This window comes from Haemaphysalis longicornis, unplaced genomic scaffold (assembly GCF_048455015.1).
Source record: "Haemaphysalis longicornis isolate Haplotype H1 unplaced genomic scaffold, Haemaphysalis longicornis Haplotype H1 scaffold_9, whole genome shotgun sequence".
Lineage (NCBI taxonomy): Eukaryota > Metazoa > Arthropoda > Arachnida > Ixodida > Ixodidae > Haemaphysalis > Haemaphysalis longicornis.
Window position 1 is genome coordinate 96,415,700 of NW_027526460.1, and position 24,048 is coordinate 96,439,747.

The 24,048-nt window shown below is 50.7% G+C and overlaps 1 protein-coding gene across 1 annotated transcript in view; it reads left to right on the plus strand.

Moving 5' to 3' along the window:
- LOC144151725 (uncharacterized) overlaps positions 1–24,048 on the plus strand; it is a gene marked incomplete in the record, with an annotated part of 363,083 nt that overhangs the window by 261,036 nt on the left and 77,999 nt on the right. Inside the window, 2 exon segments of the mRNA XM_077682846.1 lie at positions 6,399–6,532; positions 11,630–11,680. Coding sequence (XP_077538972.1) covers positions 6,399–6,532; positions 11,630–11,680 — 185 coding nt within the window.

The window sequence follows — 24,048 nt, forward strand, 5'->3', positions numbered from 1 at the left end:
GGCGGCCGCTTTTCTGATGGAGGCGAAAAGCAAAAACGCCCGTGTGTATGAGATTTCGGCGCACGTTAGATCCCCGCCGCTGGTCAAAATTAATCCGGAGCCCTCCACTACGGCTCGCCTCATCGCCTGCGTTGCGTCGGCACGTTAAACCCTACAATCAATCAATCAATACACCTGGGCTATGAGGCGCGCCGTAGTGGAGAGCTCCGGATTAATTTTGACCGCTATGAGGGTCTTAAATGTGCGCCTGTGCAGACGCGTGTGCGTGCGTTCTTGTGCGTACGGAAACGGACGTACATACAAAAGGAAGACGGAATGTGACAGCAAGCGTATAATTTCTGTTTCTTTTTTCTCTGGACTAATGAAAATGGCAAGGTCGTTTTTCGCTATTTTGAGACCCGGCGCTCCTTTTGATACCCTGCAACAAAACGTTGACTCTGAGGTATCGAGTTCCGGAGGTATAGCAGAATGATCTACCGGTTCATGCCGACCGGGTCGAGCGTCTTTTTTCGGCAGTATAGCCAGTATTCACTGGCGTGGAATGCATGCAGGCAACCAAGTGTGCGCCGCCATATCTGTGGCCAAGCGTCTGTTGCTAGGCGACGTTCTGCGCACGGCCCGCAGATCAGGCACTCCTCTTCTCCTCCATGCAACCGTGCGAGTGCGCCGTCACTCGCACGCCATCGTACTCCGCGGGATGGCGGTACTTGTCCATGCTCAGCACGACTGTGGAACACATGGCTGTGTTTCACGTTACAAACTGTGCCTGGCCGAACGCAAAGTATTGCCTCGAGTTCAATGTGAGTGCCATTAATATCTCTGTTGACGCCACCGTTTAGAATCGGATTGTTACGGAGCAGATGACGCACGCCGGTGTTCTGTTTTTCTTCGGCGTGCGGCTGCAGTGGCCCACGCAGCACCGCGTCCGTGGCGCATCGGCCATGTCGGTGGCCGTTTCCAGCGTTGCCAAGCAAAGAAATTAACCGCTAAACTTCTCAACGAATACCGCCTATACACCATTTTCCATAAGCAGCCGGGAAAGGAGGAAAATACTCTCAAACCAGTTCTCTCGGCGGGCGACCAGCGTTGCCTGAGCGCGCTGAGCTGCTAACATCGCTCGGCGCGGTGTGCGCCGCTGCGTAGTTCAGGAGTATTTCGCACCGTGTGCTTAGTTTTTGCGGAACTTTCAACTGTTTTAGCCAATGATGCGATGCCGTTCAAGGCCCAAACGTCGCTTGGTCAGCACTGCGCGGTGGTGGGTTGTTGGACAAGCAGAGAAAGCGAGAAACAGTCGCTGACAGCACGCATGTGCACGGCACTGCTTGGAGAAAATGCAGTGCGGTTGCGGGCGGCATCGCTTCCCAGCGCACACCGAGTTGAGATATCGGTAGATTCCGTTGATAAATCGCAACGACCAACTCCAGGGTTTGTTGGGTGCACTTGGACGGCAAGCAGACGGAGCAAAATTCATTTATCACACGCAAAGCTGCGACAGGGAATGGAACTCCCTGAAATGTTAGAAGCAACTTTATCCTGTACAATACAGCATTGATTGGTTGGTTGATTGATTGATTCATTCATTATGCTGTTTAACGCCCCGACGCTTCATGGGTGATGAGGCGCGCCGTAGTGGAGGGCTGCGGGTTAATTTTGACCATGTATTGTTTGGTCATTACGGCCGATTGGCATTAAACAATCCCCTTTTCATCTAATCTAACCTTTAAAATCATGGCGTTTTGTTTACAATTGCGGAGTGGAATGCATTACCGAGTTCGGTTTTCTCTGCGCGAACTGCGGCCGATTTTTCAGCGAAGGTGTTTGCTGCCCTAGAATAATTATCATCTTTGTGTCAAGGTTTGCCCACTGATTGCTGGTGCTTTTCTAGTTTCTGTGTAGCTCTTGAATGGTTGAGGATGTTTTATTAGTGGGTTTCATTGCTTGTTGGGAACACTGCGTATTTGTTTGATCCTTTTGTTTCTTTGAAGTTGAAACATTTAGGGTGGTCTCTTAATGTACGAGCTCTATTGTACAATGGTTTTGTTTTGCTTGACTTAGAGACATAGAGTGATCGTTGCAACTTTTTAGTTTACAATGAGTTTTGCACTGAGCAACGGTTTTTGCTTAAAATGGTTTTGCCGTTACTTCCTACCTGAAAATGTGTGTATAAATGTATGTATGTGTGTGTATTTGTTTATATATTTATACTTTTCGTGTGTGTGACCAAAGCATGGTAATTGATATGTATTCACCGCTACCATGCGATACATGTAACTTTCCCTTCTGCCCTCCTGCTTGGTCCTTAGAGGACTCCAGTATGTACTAAATAAAAAAAAATAAAATAAAACTTTTTTCAGGCCAACGCATTACACTGCCAAACGATATGAAAGGATAACTTTCTCCATCGCACACTGCTGGTCGATAGCAGGATAAGCAGGCAGCCCAATGTGGAAACGCAGCTCGAGATACGCGTGAACGCTGCATTTGGAAAATAGCTCAACCTGTTCACAACGCGGTCAAAGGAAAAGCGTCCAATCCTTTTGCGTTGTCACGGGATCTAAAGTACTACAATTACAAAACAGTTACTGCTGATCGCGTAAAGCATTTGTGGTGCAAGCAGCGGTTTCACAAAGGTGGGCTCCGAGCGACAGGCCGCATGCGCTGCGCAGAGTTAGGCCACTCATGATCGCGATCACGGTCAACCAATATTAACTCGCCCAAATGTCGATCCTTCTGCTCAACCTTCGAATAGTAATTTCACTGGCTTTGCGGTCGTGTTATTTATCAGCCCTGGTAATTTCGTTTCGTCAGTAACCGTCATGCCATAAGTCTAGTTAGGAAAGATTGTATTGCGTTGCAATGTCAACAGCGTACCTCGTCGTAAGTCCATCGCGAGCGCGGATCAGCGCGACCCACATAGGCTGTGCGCGCTCCGAATTCGACGTCCGCGCTTCCGTAAACATGACTAATCGGTGAACATCACAAACACGGTGGCATTGAAAACACGCATTTACTTCCCGATATTGATTTCTGTGTCAGTCGGTGCCATACCGGTACGCTTGCATCGCGGAACTGAGGAGCACCACCGGCACCACCACCACACTGCTACTGCTGCTGGTCTCAACAGCCGGGGTCGGAATTTCCCGCTCTGGCAGCAAATTAGGACCTAAAATCCGTCCGCAGATGATGAAAACAAAACAGAACACACACACACACACACAAGCACTGCAACCGCTAACTTAACGCCAAACCACTACGGTTCACTCGGTAATGCACGGATACCGAGCAGACGCACGCAATGAACGGCGCACTTAACAGCCCAGCGCGGACGTTTCGGCGGTCGCTTCATAGACGGCGCTAGCGTCTGGTCAGAAAAAGCAAATGGCGGCGCCCACCTCTAGCAAGGAAAATGGTGCATACGAGAAGTGAACTCTCGGTCAAGTTGAGCCGCTGAATTCGAACACGGAAAAGGCCACGTGTGTGTGTTAAGCTTCCCTCGAGGCACTTGCTGCCTGCGCATTGTGAGCTAGCAGCTCACTTACTTCCCGCGTCCAAGATGGAAAAGAAATAGTAGTAGCTCCCGAATTGGAGCGTCAGATAGTGCGCAAGAATCATTTCCAGAGACTCATATTTGCACATTCACCTCCACGTATGTTTGCCTTGAAGGCCCCAAGACGCTTTGACTGGGCACTGTTGGATAAACGGCCTTTGATTGTTAAAAATCTCCAGGGCCTTTTGTTAAATCTCTTCCCACTCGTCGTGTCGCACATGAAGGACGGACAGAAAAATGTCTGGGAGGGCGGGGGTGAGTCGCCAAAGAATGCTTACGAGGAAGGGCGAGGAGGCGCGTACATGGCGAAGGCTAATCCCCCTACCGCGACGAATGCCCAAGTGCCCAGACGGGTCCCGGTCAACTCGGTAACCCCGTACACGACGGAACGGACGGGCTGCTAAAACTCTCTATTGAGGCAGTGTTTACGGACTGTGGGGCGGCCAATTCAAGGAATTCGTCTTCAACGTTGTGCCCTAAAAACTGTCGTGTGCGTGTGAGTGCTTGTTGAAATGCTAAAATATCCCAAACAAGGTTAAAAGAGAATTTAAAGGGGCCCTGAAAGGCATTTTGAGCACACTAAATGAACTAGTGCAACCGTTAGATTGGGTCGTCAACGTCCTCTGTGCCAAGTATTACTCTTTTACGCGCAGCGGAAAGCTCACACTTTTGTTGCAAAGTTTGTCGTTTTTTTCTCACCCTTTCCTTCGTGTTTTTGGACGCCGCCATCTTCACATGTCTACATCATCGATTCCCAGATGTTCGTCATGAGCTAGACATCCTGCTATTGGGCGGCTTTTTCACGCACTTCCGGCAAAGAGATGAGTCGTCTGCTCAGCGTCGGCTCGCCGGCTGATCTGCCAGCGGGGTGCCGGAGTGCTTGGACATTTTACGACAAACGAAACAAATGTAAAACAAACGCTTAACCGTTTGTATTGAATGCAACATGGCCATAACACGACATGGATATTCTCTTACCTGAGTACGTTCCATAAAGAAAGCGCTGAAGCCCCGTGGCACTTCTTTCGTGCAATCGCAGAGAACGCCCTAAGCCGAATGCCCGGGTTTGATGCATACATTTCATTCAACTTCAAAACAAACCCGCCGCGGTGGCTCAGTGGCTAAGGCGTTGCGCTGCTGAGCACGAAGTCGCGGGTTCGATTCCCGGCCGCGGCGGCCGCTTTTCTGATGGAGGCGAAAAGCAAAAACGCCCGTGTGTACGAGATTTCGGCGCACGATAAAGATCCCCTGGTGGTCAAAATTAATCCGGAGCCCTCCACTACGGCGCGCCTCATCGCCTGCGTTGCGTCGGCGCGTTAAACCCCACAATCAATCAATCAACTTCAAAACAATCCAGAGATGCGTTTCTAACGAACACAACGTCACAACATGCGTTGAAAGTCTGAACCACGATTGACAGAGGATGGGTTGCTTCCTGCCCGTCGTAAATTCGGTACTCACCTCGCGCGCGGTTTGCGGGAACGAACAGCAAGTCACTTAACTCTGGCGCACAAGCCGATGGCTTTTACCCACGCACACTGTACATACCCCATGCGAGGTTGAGTCGTACGTCGCTCGAGAAAGACAATCCAGACCATAGGAAGCACTATCCACCCGCAGAAGCACAACGTCGCATTTCATCGCGAAACAAAGGCGTCCACAACACACACACCATCGCCTCTTGTAATGCCAAACGCATCTCGCACTTCCCAATGGGAGTGAGTGGTACGCCTGCAGTGCCCACATGTCGCGAAGTGGGGCCCCAAGCTGAACTGGGATCACGCAACCGTAACTGACTTCTGGAGTGGTTTGTGCCTTGTTGCCAAGGCAACCGATGTTTGAGATTGTTAAAGAAATGGCGCTCGCTCCAGCGCTAGAAAGCTCAGAGCCGCGACGGAGCATGTTTTGGCAACGTTGCCGCTCTCCACCACGCGTCGCCCCAAGCTAAACTGGTCGCATGATTGAAGCATTTTGTGCACGGGTTCTGTATCGGTTTAACATACTATGACTTTTTCACATGCCGCCGGCAGGAATTACCACCGCCGCAAAATAAGACCCGGCACCAGCGGGGCCACATCTGATACGGCGCTTTTTGGATAAACAGTGCGCGGTTCATCAAGGGAACGAGCGCACGACCCTCCCCGTGCGGCTGCGAGTTCGCCGCCGATAAAAAGTCATGTGCCGCCAGCAACGTACACCGCGAAAGGGCAAGGCCAGGCCGCCGCATACATGCGGCCAGATTTTTCGTTCGCTTTTCCAGCCTTGAGCGGAGTGCGGGATTCATGGTGTCAACAAAGCTTGCCCGTAGCAGACGACACTTTGAGCAGCGCAATAGCGGAAGTACGTCACCGCTGCGGAGCGCAGCATCATGGGAGGCAAGGCTCTCGCGCCGTCAACGACGGAGAGTAAGTCGAAAGGAGGAGGAAACGCGGAGCGACGATAATTCGCGGTTTTTGATTTACGATTTCTCAGCTAATACTCATCGCTTTAACAAAATTCTTGCGGGAGGAGATTGCAAATACGTTGCTTTATTTGGGTACATGTACATCCATGCATCGGCGGAAGGTATTTCAGGACCCCTTTAATTAAGCACTCCTCATGATGTTGTGAATGCGAAATCATTAGTGTCCCATCGATTGCCGAACTGATATGCCGACATTGTTGGCACGGCCATCGTGCACTGGATCTCATTTGCCGATGAGAAAATTTCGGACTTGTAAACACTCGATTTTTATGCCGTTATAAAATGGCGAGTGTGGGAAGGGGAAGAGTACTCAATTGTGAAGTGTAGGTACACGGTACATACCGCTTGCTAATTCCCCTCTGCGTCTCCTTCCTCTCATCTTCCCAGCAGTGTCGGCAGTTCCGTCGTCAGGACTCCAGCAGCCCGGCATGGAGGAGGAGCTTCTGAACGACGAGAGGTGCCTTCAGCTGGTGCTCGCCGTCAGGGAAGGTCACGTGACCGGAGACCAGGCGCTGCAACGGGTAGGTGTCCGTTGTTTGTTTGCTTGTTTGTTCTTGTTTATACAGCAGCACTCGTTTTGCATGGCGGGACAATACGGAGAGAGTGAGAGTGGGCCTTATGGTTACATCAGCTGAACTTAGTTCAGTGCTGTCCGCCGCCATGTCACGGCTATTTCGAGGTCTGCACGAAATCTGGTTCGCTGTTCCTGTGATGGCTGGAAAAATCCTAGACTGCGTCTGCACTCGAAGACATGACTTGTGACGCTGAAGTGCGGACACCTTAACGCTGCGTGGCAGATAGAAACGGTTTAGTGATGCACGCCGCAACAGCTATGTACGTTTGGAAGGTATGTCCTACTCCAGGTGCACGAACTCATTCCTGGCACTGAGATATCCGTGCACGTGAGGGGTTTTTAGGCGAGCAAAATGAATGCGTGATTGACCCCGCATGAATTCATCAGTCGCATTCCCGTCCACAGTTGCGTGCATGTCGAACTGTTTGCCTAAAAAACGCAGCTACCCAGATTTGTCACCGCGCGACGTGCAGAATTTCATTACCCTTCACAGTTCGGTGCAATCAGGGCCGGATTAACGGGGGGCTACGGGGGTTGCAGCCCCGTGCCCCCATCTGTCAGGGGCCCCGCTCGATCATATGAAAAAAAATAAAAAAAAATTTATATATATATATATATATATATATATATATATATATATATATATATATATATATATATATATATATATATATATATATATATATATATATCTTGAGTGTGCTCGCTGCGTAGGAGCTTCAACCTCACCTTCACACCGAAGCTGACAGGTGTGGGGAGGAGTGGGGGGCCCCTCACGTTATGGTTGACAACCTTCGAGTCCATTTCAATTTAATTTAGTTATTCCTACTCCTCTTCCTTGTTTTCCCGAGGTTTATGAGAAAACGTCTTGGACCAAAAGTCATGGGTACACAGCTTGACCGGACCTAAGAAGCCACTTACAAAAGGCCCCGAGCTCGGCTCCGGTCTTTTTCGGCACAGGACGTTTCGGTGGTCTTTTCCGTACACGGACATCTAGGTACGCGGACGTTGCGGCGCGAGCACGTTTCGGTATAAGAAAGGGTCAGACATGCGAATAATGAAATAATGTCCGAAGAACACTGTAAATTGTTTAAGCCTGAGGGACGTTATATGTAATTATTGACAACTTAAGCACTGCCATACGGGCTCATGCACAGTTTCTGCCAAAAATTTCAATGTTTAGCGCTTGACAATGAAGGCCATTGCGATGACGACCCGTTTAATAAAGCTAGTGGATCAGTTGAATCGCATAAGCGTCATTGATATCGGTTAGATATCTCTCGCTGAATGGTCAGCGCACATATGGTTATTGAAATGTTCAAAGTTTGTGTAGGCCACTCGCGGGGTCGTTCGGCTTCAGCCCGCGTCTCTGTGCTGTAGCCTCTGCAGGCTGTCTGAGCAACAAGCGTTGCCGAAGCGAAATGTCCGCGCGACTCCATTCGTAGCGTCTCTAGGCGCCACTCCGTGTGGACACAGACGCCGCCGGGCCAGCCCGACCCTAGCGGCTCCCTTCGAGCTGAGGAATCAGCAGGCCTAGGCGGTGTGAAGAGTTCGAAGCGTGGACGCCAAACAAAGCAACAACGTCTATTTCCTTTCGGGATGACGAAGGCTGTGTCCACTTAAAAACGCATCCTGCGTGCGGCCCCTTCGATGCCGTCTTGAAAACGGACCTCCACCGCGACTCGGGGACGGTAAGCTGTTTGTCCCAGTGGGCACTTTTCGCTTTGGAATGAGCCGCCGGACGACACGGACCAAAGGGCGGCCCGCACATCTGGTCCCGCTGGGGCGCGGCGGCAGGAGAAAAAAAAAATGGAAAAAAAAATTAATGTTCCCTTCAAAGATAAAAGCAACCTAAATAAAAACGGGAACAACCCTGCACCAGCTGTGCTATAGCAGGTTAATGCCGATCAGAAAAATAAAAGAACGGGAAGCCGAAGCGCCAAAACCTTTGGGAAAAAAAGCCAATGGGTTGAGAGGAACCCCCGAAGGAGCGCGGGAAAACAGTGGATGCGGCAGACGTGTTGAGGACTAGAAAACGAGAGGTCCACCCATACTTGCCTCCGTCGTAGACCCCGAATCTAGACGAGAAGTTTCAGCGTGTTTCCACTGCCAGTTACGACCGAACAACGACCCGACCGATCGACAACGAACTACTGACATGCTGGAACTGTTGCGCGGCACCAACGGGAGCAGCAGCGCGGGAGCGAGCAGAGACATTATATCCCTATTAAACTGTTGTGTGATTCCATCTCTCGTGCTCACCTGTCGCTCTCCAACCCAAAGGGGACCCGTTAATGTGTAACGGCTTGCCGACTAGCAAGACCATCACAGCTGCGCAACAGGAGTTCATCGCCGCTGAAAGTTCGACGGCCATGCGCAAACCCACGCACGAAGCGGACCGCTCCCCAGCCCAAAAAGCGACATTTTTCTGCTTATCGTCTTTGTGCTAATCGTGCTGCGATAGGGAGGTTGCGTTGCGCGACACGTCTGAGCCCCCCCCCCCCCCCCCCCCCTTTACCCTCCCCCAACCTCCTTCAAAGGCGCCGCGTGCTTTCTCGTCTCTTTGAGTAACCTACAGGAGCTTGGCCCGTAAGCCGTGGCGGCTAACTGTTTGGCAGATGTCTGTGAGTGACAGCTGCCTGCGCGGACTTTGAGCCCTCCCGCATATGCAGGTGGAGAACTTTACAATAAGACTAAAACCTTACAGGCTTAATGAAATATGCGTCTTGGAAGAAAATACTCTTCTGTACCATGGCGTGTGCAGGCCGACACGGCGCTTCGATTAAATGTGAATATGTGACGCACCGGCAATCAAACCATACTAACTTTTACGCCTTATAAAATCGGTTCTATAATACTAGGCGTCAAGCCAAGAAATTAGTTTCCGGAAAGCGTTAAATTATGTATAATTTACCACTGATCAGAGAGCATAACGTGGGCTTCGAAAATCTTCGCATATTAAAGCGGAATCGTTATCATCATCGTCGTCATAATCATCATCATCATCATTAGGGCCCCAAGGACGCAGTAGCCCTGGGCCCCAAAGTTTCCTAATCCGGCACTGGCTGCAATATTCGCCCGAGATGCTCAGATACCAGTGAATACTTCGTTTACTGAATACTATAGACGGCAGGTTGAGACAAGGGGAAGCCGTTATTTTCATTAAGGCGAAATATTAGAAACCGCATAGGCGAATTTCTGGCGCGCCGTCAGACTCAAGGTTCACCATATATACACAGGCATGCATAACTGTCGCAAGAAGTTTCGCACTGGAGGATTTTTCAGAGTTCGTCCGTGTCATTAAAAAGGGACATTTAAAATAAGTGGCAAGTTGACGGTGGATATCGCCATAATGATGCTCCCTGTTTACAGTTGTGTGATACTCCGCGGGTGCGGCCGTATTATAATAAAAAAGGAAAAGTGTCGCCCCCACGTGGTACAAAAGCCGCGCAATTTGCGGTGTCACAAATCAACCACGGCCGGGAGTTGCAAACTCTGGTGGGGCGCACTGACTGGCGTTTACGGAAGCGCTCGACGAATTTAGGTCGCTTTCGTGGTCGCGTTTATTAGACAGCAGCGCTGCCTTCCTCACGCCTGGTGGCGTCTTACACTGCGGTACGATTAAACGGAGAGTAATTCAATGACAGCACGACATCTTTGCTTGTTTATAAGCAAAGAAAGCACCTTTGGGAGTCGCACAAAGAGAAGAAACCATAGCAGATTCAGTTTTAATGTTTGTCATCATCATCAGCCTGTCCACGCCCACTGCAGGGCAAAGGCCTCTCCCATTAATCTCCAATTACCCCGGTCCTGTGCTAACTGCGACCAATTTATCCCCGCAAACTTCTTGATCTCATCTGCCCATCTAACTTTCTGCCGACCCCTGCAACGCTTGCCTTCTCTAGGGATCCACTCTGTTACCCTTCATGACCAACGGTTATCTTAACTTCGCATTAGATGCCCTGCCCAGGTCCATTTCTTCTCCTTAATTTCTCCTAATATGTCCAGAACCTCTATTTTAAATTCAGGTTCTGGTGACGTGCAGACCATTTTCGTCTTGTGGGTTAAAAGTTCTTGGAGAAGTCAGACGCGCGGAGGAGGCGGGCAGAGGGGGGGGGGGGGGGGGGGAGGGGGGGGGTAGTTTGGTGTTGTTTTTCGGGGCTGTGGGAGCTAGGTTTCATGCTTTAGTGACCACCAAAGCCGTGTAAAAAATACGCCTAACTGCCTGGCTGCATATCCGAGCCGCAGAGTTTACTTTACGAGAAGAATAACAGAGAGAGAGAGAGAGAGAGAGAGAGAGAGAGAGAGAGAGAGAGAGAGAGAGAGAGAGAGAGAGATCTTTTATTTGGGCAGGAGGACTCCAGGTCAAATAGGGGAAGCGAGAGTAGTGGGTAGGGGTGTTTACAGACTCAGACGTCTTAGAATTTATATTGGAGTTCTAACAGAGTGACAGGTGGGCCCCTTGAGTAGGCGGGATAGGCCGTGGGTTGTGAAGTCGCTTTAGAAAAAAGATTGTGAACTCTGACGTCAAGTAAATCTGGTGAGAATTAACCTGCGGCAATTAATTCCATTAATTACAAATTCCGAATAGCCGTAGCTATTTGGAAGTTGTAAATACAGCCCCCCCCCCCCCTCCCCCGTGCCTGTCTGTGGGATTAGGGGGTTTACTCACAAATTCCCATTTCTCCTCCAAGCTGCACTGTTGACCCGTTGCCCACGTTTGTAAAGCCATGTACATATTTTTATCGCAGTGGCGTGTTTGTGCTATCGAAACAGTGGCGTCCTTCAAGTGCCAGTGCTGTTTCTATCTATATATGTACGTTATCGTGCTTTTTGTTCGTTTTGTATCCTTCGCCCCCCGTTCCTCCCGTCACCACCACTGCGCCTACTGTTTATTTCATTTCCGGCAATTGTCCGAGCCATTTATGTCTGACTCCGTGTATTATTACCAACGACATCGCGTAACGGAAACGATGCGGGTCGTTGTTAATCGATTGTCACTGTCGTCTCTCTTCTCACCCCTCTGCCTCCTCTCCTTTCGCAGCTTCGCCAGAGGGACACGCTGCGATTTCGCAACAACCGAAACCGGGAAGAGGTGAGTGACCAGCCGCTGCTCGCATGTAACCTTGTGCATAACACACACGCACTGCTCGATCACGCGGCGGCCGCCGTAGCCGTCGCTTCCGCCCGTGATTAGCGCCTCCGTGCAGGTCTGGTGGCTAGGCCACCATAGTGCAGGTCTGGGGCGCCCGTGTACCCCACACTTTTACTGCGAGTTCTCGTGTTCCGGGCGAGGCTGTCTCGTTCGCTCTTGTCTTCTATTCGCCCCGTGGCTGCGCCGTGACCTCGCGGGGTCACATGAGCATAGCGCTATGGCTTGTGCGTAGGTTTGTTTACACAACGCCGGGTGCCCACTTCCCGGCTCTTGTTTTTAATGCACTCGTATCTCCCAGTCTCCGGTTCCTTTTTTTATTATCGGTGATTGTCTTTTCTTTCTGTTTAGGCCACGCGCTATCGGTGTGTGCTCCGTGTAGGCGTGATACGAGAGCGATAGCAGACGAGCAGGCGCCGGAGAGATGAGAGGGGGGCGCGGTGGGGGCGCGAGTGTGGCGTAACAGCTCTTCCGAAGCGCGGAGTGTTGTAGGGTGGGGCTGGGAGCGATGGTCTTTTTCGTAAGGTGAATCTCCGGAAAAGACCATGTGGGAGTTTATGTTCGCCTGATCCCGCTACTCGGTTGCGACGAAGGTGTGGGCAGTGGTTGATTGTAAACACGTGGAAGACGGATGATCGGATTAAAGCACACCAGATTTAGTTCCCATAAATAACCAGGAAGATGGTTTTCTTTTGTATGATGAAGAACTGGAGATTAATGTGAGAGGCCCGTTTGCCCTGCAATGGGCGTAGATAGGCTGGTGATGATGATGAAGATTTGACGAGGGGTGGATCTGGGTTCTTTTTTTTTGTTTCCGAAGCTTTATTTGAACCACCCTACTCTACCGTTGCTCCATATCACACAACAGCAACAGGGACTTTTGAACAAAGCCATCCATTACATTCAGCCCAGGTTGTTGGTGTCTGGTTATCGGCAGCGGTGATTTTACTGTGGCAGATGAGGATTACTACGATGAGTATGATGATGATGAATACATCACTGAATTTTCTCGTGCTCATGGCGCTTAACCGTTTATTCTGCAGGGCAAGCGTATGGCATGTGGTAAATGCTGCGTCAGGCACGTTTAGGCTTTGTATCCACCACGTCAAACGTGCATGAGTTCGGGGAGATACGGGGCATGGAAACAACAGCGCGTCAGACGAGTCTGGAAAAACGGGGACAGACACCTGCGCTAACTCGCAGCGAGACGATTTATTGGTTCGGGACGCCTGCTTTATACAAGTGGCATCGCACAAACCCTACAAAACAAGAAAAAAAGGAAATAAAATGAAGGACGCATAACACTAGATTTAAGTTCTAAAAACATAGTAAAGTGATAGCGAATGGACATGTGTCAATATGAAAGATTCACTTCGGCATAAATTGAGATTCTGGGATTGCGCGCTATTGTATTCATTCTAATGTCGTGTACCAAGTTTCAACTCGTCTGGGGGGAAATGGCTAGACGGGCGCCATTGTTCATCCCCAAAATCGCGAAAAAGAAATTCTAAGCATTTTAGTGTTATTTTTAAAATAAACTACATAAGCCCTGTGAGGCCTTGGCGCGCAATATCTCCACTGAAAAGATCGCCCCTTAGCGCTGCAGCTTCAAGTTGCAGTGTGCAAGAGCGTCGTCGGCATGATATTTTCGTGTTTTACGAGCGATACGATGATTTCAGAATCAATGTATCCTCTATTTGCATGCTTATATTTTGATTTTAGGCATTTATTCTGAGGTAATAGTGCATCAACAGTACGGGAAAGCTAACAGAAATTTGCAGGCGTCAAATGTTTATTCATCTCTCAACGTTCAAATGAACCTGTCCTGCTCTTGGATTTTGCCTTTTCCATTGTGTTTGAATATGCTGGTCAATCCACGCGCACAATGTATTGAAACACGCCCCGAGGAGATTTCTCACGGTCTGCACAGTTACCTTATTGTCGGCATTGATGAAACGGCCCTTGCTATATCTGCTTTCGTGGTCAGGGCCGCTTGAGTTTAACATTTATAAATTCTCGAAACACTTATATTAGAAGCCTCCCAGCTTCAGTAACTTTTCGAGCCTCGTCTACTGATTAAAAGATACTCTTTATAGGTGGCTTCCACACACTATTTTCCCCCTTTCTCAAGTAACCCGCTGTTTTTCGTCTCTTCTGTGTGTCAGCAACAAAAATTTTGCGGCTCGCGAGCGCTACTAGACGGGCCGTGGTAGAAGCTATCTATTAGAACAACAAAGGTAACGGGGTGGCGAAAGAAATGAGAGAGGTTATGAGACTTGGGCATTTCTCTAAATCCGTGCCTGGCTTGGAGGATCCGTCAACGAAAATGTAGGACACGAGGACCGTAACTTGAAGTCACTTTCTACTTGAACAGGGATCAGTGGCTGATATGAGCTTATCCTTTTAAGTAAGTGCAGTAGACTCTCGTCAAGACGATCTCGGTTACAACGAATTTTATGGTTTAGGCGAACAACACGTCTGCTCTCTTGTGACACGCACAACGCAAAGGACGTTCGTTTAATAAGACGAATTTCTGGTCATATGAACAAATTTTCACGGTTCGTTTGAGTTCCTCGCGGGAGCTTACTGCATTTTAGTATACAGTAGACTACGGTTAAGACGACGTCATGGTTAAGACGAACAACACTTTTGCTTTCGTTTAATGTCCACAATGCAGAAAACCTCCGCTTAAGACGAATTTCTGATAATACAAACAAATTTTCACGGTCCCTTCGAGTTCGTCGTACCAGGAGTCTACACTGTATACGTATTCCATATAGACGAAGTACATAACTGGGTGCGCATTCCAATCTACGACAAAAATTCGCGCTTAGGTTTCTGCAAACACCGTCCGGCTGCCCGGTTTGTTTTACGCGCGCACGAGCGCTAAAAAGAGATACGCAAAACGGGGCAAGGTCAGCCCAGACTCGTTCACAGAGCAACAGATGGCGCAAGCTGTACCGGCTCGTTTTCCTCCTCCCCTCGCTCTTTTATTCCTCCTCCCCCGCGAGACCGACGGTCCGATATGCGGCCGCCTGCCGCACGCGGAAGCGAGTTGCGCCGCGCGCTTCAGTGACGCTCTTTGCCGTGCGCGCCTGGCCAAACTTCGTCGCGTCACACTGCGCGTTGTCCTCCATCGGTGTGTGTGTGCGTGCGTGTCCGAGACGCGTTGTTTCTGTGGAAGAACCCTGCGGGGATGCGTGGACCCGGCCGTGCCATCGCGACGGGTTCTTCTTTAGTTCGTACAAGTCGTCTCCCCGTGTATGCCATTTAAATCCCGCGATGGAGGTCCCCGTCAAAAAGGTGAGATCCCGCTCCTTTGGCATTTCCATATTTCCCTCCGCGCTGTTCTGTTGTGTGGTTAACGAGACAGCTGCGTCCTGGTGAGATTTAACCTAATGCCATGAAATTCGGTCGTGGCCGCTTGTGATTCGACACAAGATTTGGACGAGGGAAATTTCTCCACTATCGTCATATTTGTCTGATGCGTGGAAATTGTGCGGTTTCGCCAGATGTATATGTCGTAGTGAATGCCAGCGGACCTGCGATTGTGCTCTATCTAGCGCTGTGAGCCAATGTTGACGTTACGTATACAACAGGTGTTCTGAACAGCTGAAAACGTGGTGTCCCTTGCGCCGTGTTTTTTTTTTTTTTTAATCGCGACGTGTTAGCAGCTTAAAATTTGTGCTAGCCTTTCTTTCTTACAAGAGACGCGAAGTTCAGACAGCCGTCGCTAGCCAGCCGTGCGAAGTGTTTTAACGCACAGCTCTGCATCTCGCCGACGTTCAAAAAAAAAAAAAAATGAAGAAGAAAGAAAGTAAAACCGAGAAACGGGCTGCTATCAAGCTGTCCAATTCCTCATCTGCAATAACCCAGTGACTGCGGCAGTGATAAGCGCTCGCCATCTGATAATTCCACGCATGCTTGCCGGAACTTCTGGCGACAGCGCCACGGCCAAGGCTCTGCATACCCAGATAGCCTTTCCGCGCTGCACTCTCGTGTTGAAGGCCAAGCACTGCCCTCTCCGCATTCAACAACGACCGAGGGGGACTGCCTATTCTTGATTTTTCTTCCGGGAACCTGGGCCCGTGAAAATATCCCCGCACCGTCGTCGTCTTCGCCCGTCCCCTTTAAGTTCCACAATTTTCTGCTTTTTCTTTTTTGCCTTGCCACTGCGGCTGGCTTTGTTGCTGCCCTTCATCGGCGGTGTCCTCTGGTAAAAGGTGTCCCCCGTACCATGCTTCTACTTGCCTTTGTGTCGGGATCTGTGTGTGGAAAGGTCGGAGAACCTCGTTCCATCCCCCCCCCCCCTCTTCCACCTTTTCGTCGTATTGTCCATCCTTGTTATCTTTCTTCTTCAACCCTCTCCCCCACCCTGCCCACCTGCCTTTGAGTTGTATTGTCCATCCACGTTTCCGCTTTTTCTTTTCTTTGCTGCTTCTGCCTTCCCTTGGCCACAGTGAAAACTGGTTGCTACACTGAGGCGGGTTCTGCTTCGTCCCTCATTGAACGTCTTTATTCGGCGCTTGAACATGTGCACAGCCGCAACAGCCGATGACACCTGCGGCCTTGGTCCGTCGGAGGAGCCGTCCGTCTTTCGGTTTCTTCTTCCTCAATCTCTCAAAAGTCTGACGGGTTCTGACAAAGCGCTTTCGCAAAGCCCCGGGCGTTGTTTTACGCGTACACCGTCCGTCATCCATTGCGCGGCGTGATGCGTCGCCTTGCGTCATCGTGCAAGGAAAAAGGAGTTCGGACGGACTGCGATGTTATCCCTCAATGATGTCGTCCCGTGCAATTTTCAGATCAAGAGGGTTGCTGTTCGAAGTCGGGAACAGTCATTTCTGGTATTGCGGAATCTTTGGAGCTGCTGCGCTTGCGCGTGAGAAGCGGATGAGAATATACTAACAGCCAGCTCGATCTAGGCTGTCATCATCGGGTTCTTAAGTTGAGGCAAAGTATGTCGGAAGCCTTTTTTGTTTGTTCGTGGTTACCCCAGATGTCGTTTGTGATAGAACCCCGGACAAAATGATCGGGAGTGGTGTATCTAATGGATGGAAAGGCTGCGCGCAACAGGAAGGCACTGTGTCGTGAGCCTACTTGTGTAATACCAGGACAAACGATTCCGGCCCGTATGTGATTAGACTCGCGCGTACGCCAGCTGCTGCAAATTAAGGCGAAACTGCAGCCAGAAGAATGATACACCCGTCACCACCGCGTCGTGAGCCTCTTGCATTCTTAGCCAAGTTTAACTGTCTCCTTGACCTTGTCGTCGTATATAAAAGTAAACCGTTCAAGCACCGGCACTCCGATGGCCCTGCTTAATCTTTTAAAGCGGCGGTTGCATTTGTAGTCGAGAGACAACGCCGTCTTGCGTGCGAGGTTTCCGTTCCAGCCGAAATAAACCCGATCTAGCCGAAATTGATCAGTAGCCCACTGTACGCGTTTTTCGTAGACCAAGAAAAGCTATTCCTGCGCGTGTTACTTTTATTCTTTCCCATTTTAGCTTGATGCGTCGAAGGTAATGAAATCCTAACGTAAGCCGAGTGATGCATAATAACCGCTCATGCTATCAGGTAAGGTGACCTGCAACTGATTAATGAGGCCCGTGACGCCACGTGTACCTTTTCAGTGCGCGCTGGGCGCCATTCACTGATTACGCTGCACAATCACTGCAATCGCGCCGGTCGTTGTACAGCCGAAAGACGTGCCTCGATAACTGCCAACGACAGCCGCAACAGGTGGTCGCGGTGTTTCTGCCCTACATTTCCATGTCCGTGGCAGTCCCCTGATATCCTTGCGTAAGCGACCCTCGCGGCGGGCTGTCGCTGCAGCTGTTTAAGCACGAGGCAGTCGGTGCGCAGACTTCTCTTTCCGCGTGTGTAGCACTTACTGCGCGGCTGGGCATTAAACGTCGCTTGTAAGGTGAACAACCTGTACACTTGTGCCGGCGCCGTAATGATGGTGATTGTTCCCGCAGCGTGGACCTTTCCTCTTCGAGCGTCGTTGGTGGTAAACGTCTAGTTTCAGTTTTGGCAGCGGTTCGGAATAGAGCTCCTGTAGCGTCCTAAAGTGTAGGCTAGTTTTCGTTTGAGCGTCTTTACGGCTGCGCGCCCGAAATTGTTGACAATTGCAGCGCCCTTGCTGCTGCATCTTCCCTGTTCGTTTTTACGCCTACCATCGCCCGCCCCGGTAGAGCACGTGTTCTATTTTTTTTCTGGACCATCGAGGATGTGCTACTGTAGCCACTGCTGCGTAGTTAAGTTGCGCGATCTCATTCCCTCCCTTCGGGCAAAGTTTAGCATGCAGCGCCTCAGAAATACAAAGGCCTGAGCGTTGAGCGCGAGCCTAGGAATTCAGTAGGGATCCAAAGCCGGATCCAAAAGAAGCATGACAGGTTGCGGAGGTGTAGAAAATTGTCGAATACCTCAAGCGTGGAGGAAGAAACAAGCTTCGAACGTTTAAAGAGGCATCCTTCTTGGGTGGCGATTGGCTCTTAGCCATTTTTCCGCCACCTTGAGCGGTATGTTTGCTGCACGGGCGCGAAATGGTTTGTGTGCGACTGGCTGCTCGGGTCCGCCGGCGCTATTCGCGAACGTTGGTCGCCATTCTCAGGCGCAGCGCGAGAGATGTACGTCAAGAGCGACAGCCTCTTGGCACGGCTGGGTATAAGTCTTCTCGTTGAATCTGTGTCGGCTGGCATTTCCCGGTTCTTGCCGTGTAGTGCAGCTTCTTGTTTTCTCGTCTTTCTCGCTTTTTTCCGTCTGCTGTTGCTGCGCGGTGCGCTCGAGTTTGATGATTCCCCCCTTCCTATATATTTCTCCTTCCTTTCCCAAGCCGAACTCGCTCTTTGGTGTCCGCGCAACAAATCTCGCGGGCAGGAAGGGACAGGGAAAACATCTTGCGCCGTTGTTGGGTTCGCGTACTTTTTCTTAAATGCGGGAAAAACGCGGAGCGTGTTCGTAGCGTTGCTCTTCCATCGTATTGGCTGAAGTACGGGAAATGTTCGAAGAAGCGCCGACCCCGGGCAGTTTATATGCGTTGCCGATGTTTGGGTCTTCCGCGGTTTATAGCTGCTGCCTTCAGGTCACATCGCGGGACCTTGATCGGCAATCTCACTAATGACCAACTGGCGTATTTATTCCTTTGCCTACGTATTTGGAGGCGCTCTCGTTGTGAACGAAATGAATCCTCTTCGAAGAGGCTACTTGGACTCTAGAAACCTTCGATAAGGCGATATACGATAAGACGGTGAACAGCGGTTCGCTTACTTGTTTCGTTCTCGACTACCCTTCCTCCGCGGTAAACCCCTCTCGCTTTTCCGCGAAAGGAAAACCCGCCCTTCTCTCAGCCGCGGTGCTTGACCAGTATAAATAGCCGCTCGGGGACGCCGTCCTTGGCGCCTGACTTCGGGTTCCAGTTTGCAAACAGTGCTGCTGATCAAACCCATCTGTCGTCTCTTTTTTTTTGAGAGAGAGAGAGAGATTGAGAGGAAGCGTAGGAAGCAAGGACGGGCAGAACTAGGCAGAACGAAGCTTATGTTTGTGGTTCTCCGCGGCTATTTCCTTTGCGATCTGTGACTTGCGCCCCCTCCTGCAATGGCTGGGTGCGCCATGAACACAGCAAAGAAAGTGGGCTGTGCGTCGACCTCAATATGGAACCCTTTCCCGTTTCTGGCGATGCCCGTCGTCGTGATCGCTGAATTTGACATGGTTGGACCGGCCGCGGAGCGTCACGTGGACGGCCGTGGCAACGAGCCCTAATGACGGCTATCACGCTCGCATCGCGCGAGGCTGCGCCTAATGCCGGTCGCGTGTTCCGTGTGGAATGGCCGGACTAAGTGCTGGTCGCAAATGTAGAATCTGTATTGGCGACTGCGCCGTGATGAGCGTTCCGTGCAAAAAAAACGGCTGTTAGGGACGATAGTCTTTATTGGGCTGCCGAAACGCGAGAAATTAGGTTTTTCTGTCTGTCTTAAAAAATCTATAGCTACAGCGCGAATAAAAACAAGGGAACAGAAAGATGACGGGACGAGCGCTGTCTCGTCGTCTTTCTGCGTCCTTGTTTCTATTCGCGCTTTAGCTTTACTTTTTTTTTAATGAACTACCAACTCGCCCAACAGTACACTTTCTGTCTGACCCTCGACACAGCCGCCCCGCCAAATTTGAAAAAAAGGCTCGGACAAGAAGTAAAATTTAGGCAAGACCGCGTATCAGCATTGTTCAGCGAAAAGGAAACACATATCAGGCGGGATATAAGCACATGCCTGGCAGTATCAGCGTTCAGTTTTAACTAAACATAGACGTGAGATTGGTTTTCGGGGTAGCAAGTAAAAATAAAATGGCTGCGTATCTGCTCCTTTCGTTGCAAATGTCCACGAAAGACTATAATCGACTGGCGCCCCTACCATGTACCAACGCCACCTAAGAAACGCTCTCTAGGTGGCGTTGCATGTACACGCCTCCCTTATCTTTCCCGCTCACCCCTCATGCCGTTCCTCTCCCGTCTTGTTCTTCCCTGGGTAATCCGCTAGGGGTTCACTCAAGTCAATTTAAATTTACCGCGCTCCACTGCTCCAGGCCGGGCGGGTGCCTCCATGCCTACGCTGCCAAAATTTCAGCGTGTAAGTAGCCCAAGACAGACTATCGTCTTTAAGAAAAGCCGTAGAATCCGGCGTCAAAGATAGGTGAGATAAAAGTTAACAGTCAGTCTCTTCGAGATGTTCTGCAAACAATGGAAAAAAAAAAGTGCTAACATATGACGCGCCAGCAGTGAGAACGCGGGAAAATTGAATCAAGGCAATCAAATTTACTTCATCATGGGATGATGGAGTTGTTGCGATGCCGGTGTGTCCGAATACTACTATCATCTTCCCATGACAACTGAAGTGCAGCAAACAAATACGCGCCAGTTTTTTTTAAAGCGAAAGCTTTCCTAGTGCGACCGAACGCGTCCTGCCAAACAATTAATGCATTTTCCGTAGACTAGATGGTCGACCGAAAAGCTCTGATAACATCTCGGGACACACGGCGCGTGCGTGAAACTGGGCTTCCATTGTGACAAGACGGTTAAAATTAAACTTTATGCCAGGGCTAAAATCGTTAAGCCTACACGTAGGCCTAACAAGGGCGATTTGCCAAGGCTCTTCGTTGAGCTTAACGTTAGGGCTACCAGTCGTTAAGCCTAAAAGTAGGGCTAACAAGCGCGATCGGCAAAGGCTTAGGAGAAAGAGAAAAAGGATGGGGTGCTCGCGCTCACAAACTTGCGCTTAAGCGTAGATGCCGCGCGCATCTTTATTTCTTTCAATGCTCGTTCGAAATGTGATGGTATACGTTACTTTTAATGCCTTGCACGGTACATCCGTACACACACACATACGCAGTGAGAGAGAGAATGGAGGATACCCTTTTTTAGGGTTGTTCACAGGTCGCGAAGCGTACTCGTATTCCAATCGCATAGCTGTGACAATAGTGATCGCTGGTCTCGTTTGATAAAAAACAAGTCTACAGGATATGACGAAGCGTAAGGTCGTGCCCCCTAACAGGTTTGACCGCCGTTTGCGGATTGAGTATGTGGGGCGTGCTTAGATCGCTCGAAGTCGTCTACAGCAAAGAAAGATGGCACAACAGCCGCTCCGTGCGCCGACTGCAAACAGCGCGTGACGAGTTTAAACGTCGTATTGCAAGGGGGTTGCTGTAAACTTGAAATCAATGCCTGCAGGAGGGCCCTGCAGACCTTGAACTCTCGATTCCACGTCTCTGTTGCCTCTACCAGCATGCTCTCAGGTCACAGCCGTCGCAACTTGACGCGAATCCAGTCAGCGGGACGGCGCACCGCGCTCCGTTTTCTCGGAAGCGCCCCGTTTCTGTCGTTGGTCACTCCTGAGAAAAGGGAAAACAGAGCAGAGGCAAACGCGAGCGAGCAGCTAGGCGCTTGGCGACGGTTGACGACGACGACCGACGCTTAGTGTGATAGTGGTTGTCTTGGTGCGGGCGGGCGAGTCACGTGCGGTTCGCGTAACACCCGTACCGTTGCCTTCCGCTCGCGTAAGCTCTTACACCGTTGCTGCCTGGCCGCGTGATGGCGTCTGCAGATAGCGAGTCACTTAGTCACTCCCGAGGGCTCAAGGACCCGCTAATGAGTCGCGTCGACGGCGACTGGTCCTCCAAGGTTGGGGCCACGGAGCGGCTGCTCCCTTCTCTGCGGGCGCCTCCTTCGCCTCGGAGAGACCGCGGCCGGAAGTTACCGTGCCTCCACTTCGTCCGGACAACTTGATTATGAGCTGTCTACCTGGGGCTTGGTCGATTCTTGCGTCGTTCAGAAGGCGGTAGGGAAAACACGAGTGGCGGTTTCTGGAAATCGAACTGGAGTAGCGAGCGAAACGCCGCCCCCCATATGCCATGACGTTTGCGTACTTTCTTCTGCTTGACCTGTAAGTGCTGTTTGGAGAAGATTGATGGCTCTTCCTGTTCGCTCCCTGGAATGCGATGTTGGAGTAAATCGTCGTGTTCCTTAGTCCGATGTGGGAATGGATACTGCGGCTGCCGTAACAAAACCAACGCTGTTAGTATAGCGGGTGTGTACGAAGTGTGGGGCTGCTATCGAAGAGCGCGTGCCAGTGGTTTGGCTGTAAAGCAGTTAGCCAGCAGCGGGAAAGTTCTATTTTGTATTTTTTTTGCGTTTTATTGCTCCCTGGAAGAAACTAGATTCCTCCTTAGCCCTGGTTCTTAACGTCTGCGCCTGGTGCGTACCCTTCACCTGGCTTCACTGTGTATTGTGTTATCGGTGTGGGCGTGGCCAGCTTACGTATGTGCACCCAGAGCAGAGACGCAGGGGATATCGAGGGAGCGTTCGCGCACATTTGCGATCCCTATCCTTGGGGAAAGGGCGAGAAAGAAAAGGCTGTGTTCCAGTAGCATCATCCAGTAGTTGGGCCGTTTTTGTATATGGCTGATACTTTTTAAAGCGAAGCTTTCTATGCCTGACTGATGGCGACGTTGCCCCAAACCCGGTACAGGAAAGCCAACTTCTTCTGACGGTGATGGTCATCGCGGGTGAAGTGAAAGACGCTTGAAACGCGAAGCTTTCTCTGATAGAAAGCCGATGTCTTCACAATCCGAAATCAAAATCGTTCCGCCCTAAACGCACTGCAGAAAAGCCGAGTTACACAACGGGTTTCCAGCTATGCGCATCAAGAGACTCAAGAAGAAAAAAAAAAAAACGCTTCCGACGTCTATCGGATTCCGCCATTCATACACGGTCGAAGCAGTTCGGATTTTGAACTCCGACTTTGACTCAGGTTGAATAGGAGAAAGCTTCGCGTTTCAACCATCTTCATCGTTAGATAAACGGGGCTTTTGATTACTTCTTCTAGGATTGGCCGGATACGGCACGGCAATGCTTATAATTACGTGCAACCGGGTAATTAAGGTGAAAGGAAAATAACCCCTCCGTACAGCGCAGAGCAAGAACATCCGTAAACGATCGCTTCCACCAAGACGACGTTGATAAGACATAACTGGTAATACAAGTACGAAGCTGTAGGCCGGGACAGACAGCAAAACGACGAGTGAGGCCAAAGCTCCGATCGGGTGACACCAGTGCATGGGGGGTAGCCCACGTAAAAGAGCTCCAGGTAGTCCAAATCAACCAGTGTGCGCACTTAAGATCCGAAGTCGAATGCGACCGGAAGGTGAGCAATAATGATGGTGGCCCAGTCTGTCCTCGCCGCACCGCAGGCTACGCCCCCGGCCAAAGAAGGTTACCCCGCGCGTTGTCTCTCGGGGCCGCGCGCGCTCTTTAAAGGCGCTTTACGAGGAAGGAAGGGGGTGTAACGGTCCGGCACAGACAGCGCTGCACAACCGGTCTGCCGGACTGGTTCCGTCTGACAGGCGACCCGCGCCGCTTAAAAGAAAACCGGCAACAACCCGCTCACCACCACACCCCTTCGCTTTCCGGCCGGCACAGCCGCCAAGACCTGCTTCTTCTTCTCGGCAGCGCGCCCCAGTGCCCGGGTCACCGCGGCGTCCGCGCGAAAAGCCGAGCGAAAGTCGCGGGAAACCCCTTCGAGAAGTTGTCCCACACGGGTTGTCCCGGAAGACGCTCTTCTTATCTCCGGCTTTTGAGTGAAGCGAGGCCCGCGGCGCCTCGGCCACTTGCACTGCGCGAAATCCGATTTGAAATGGGAGTTTTACGCGCCGAAGCTGCACCCGAATGGCTACGAGATGTGCAGTGGTGGTAGGGGGTCTGCGGATTAATTTGGACCAGCTTGAATCGCCTAACTATCGTTAATGTGAGCGCAAATTTTGTACAGA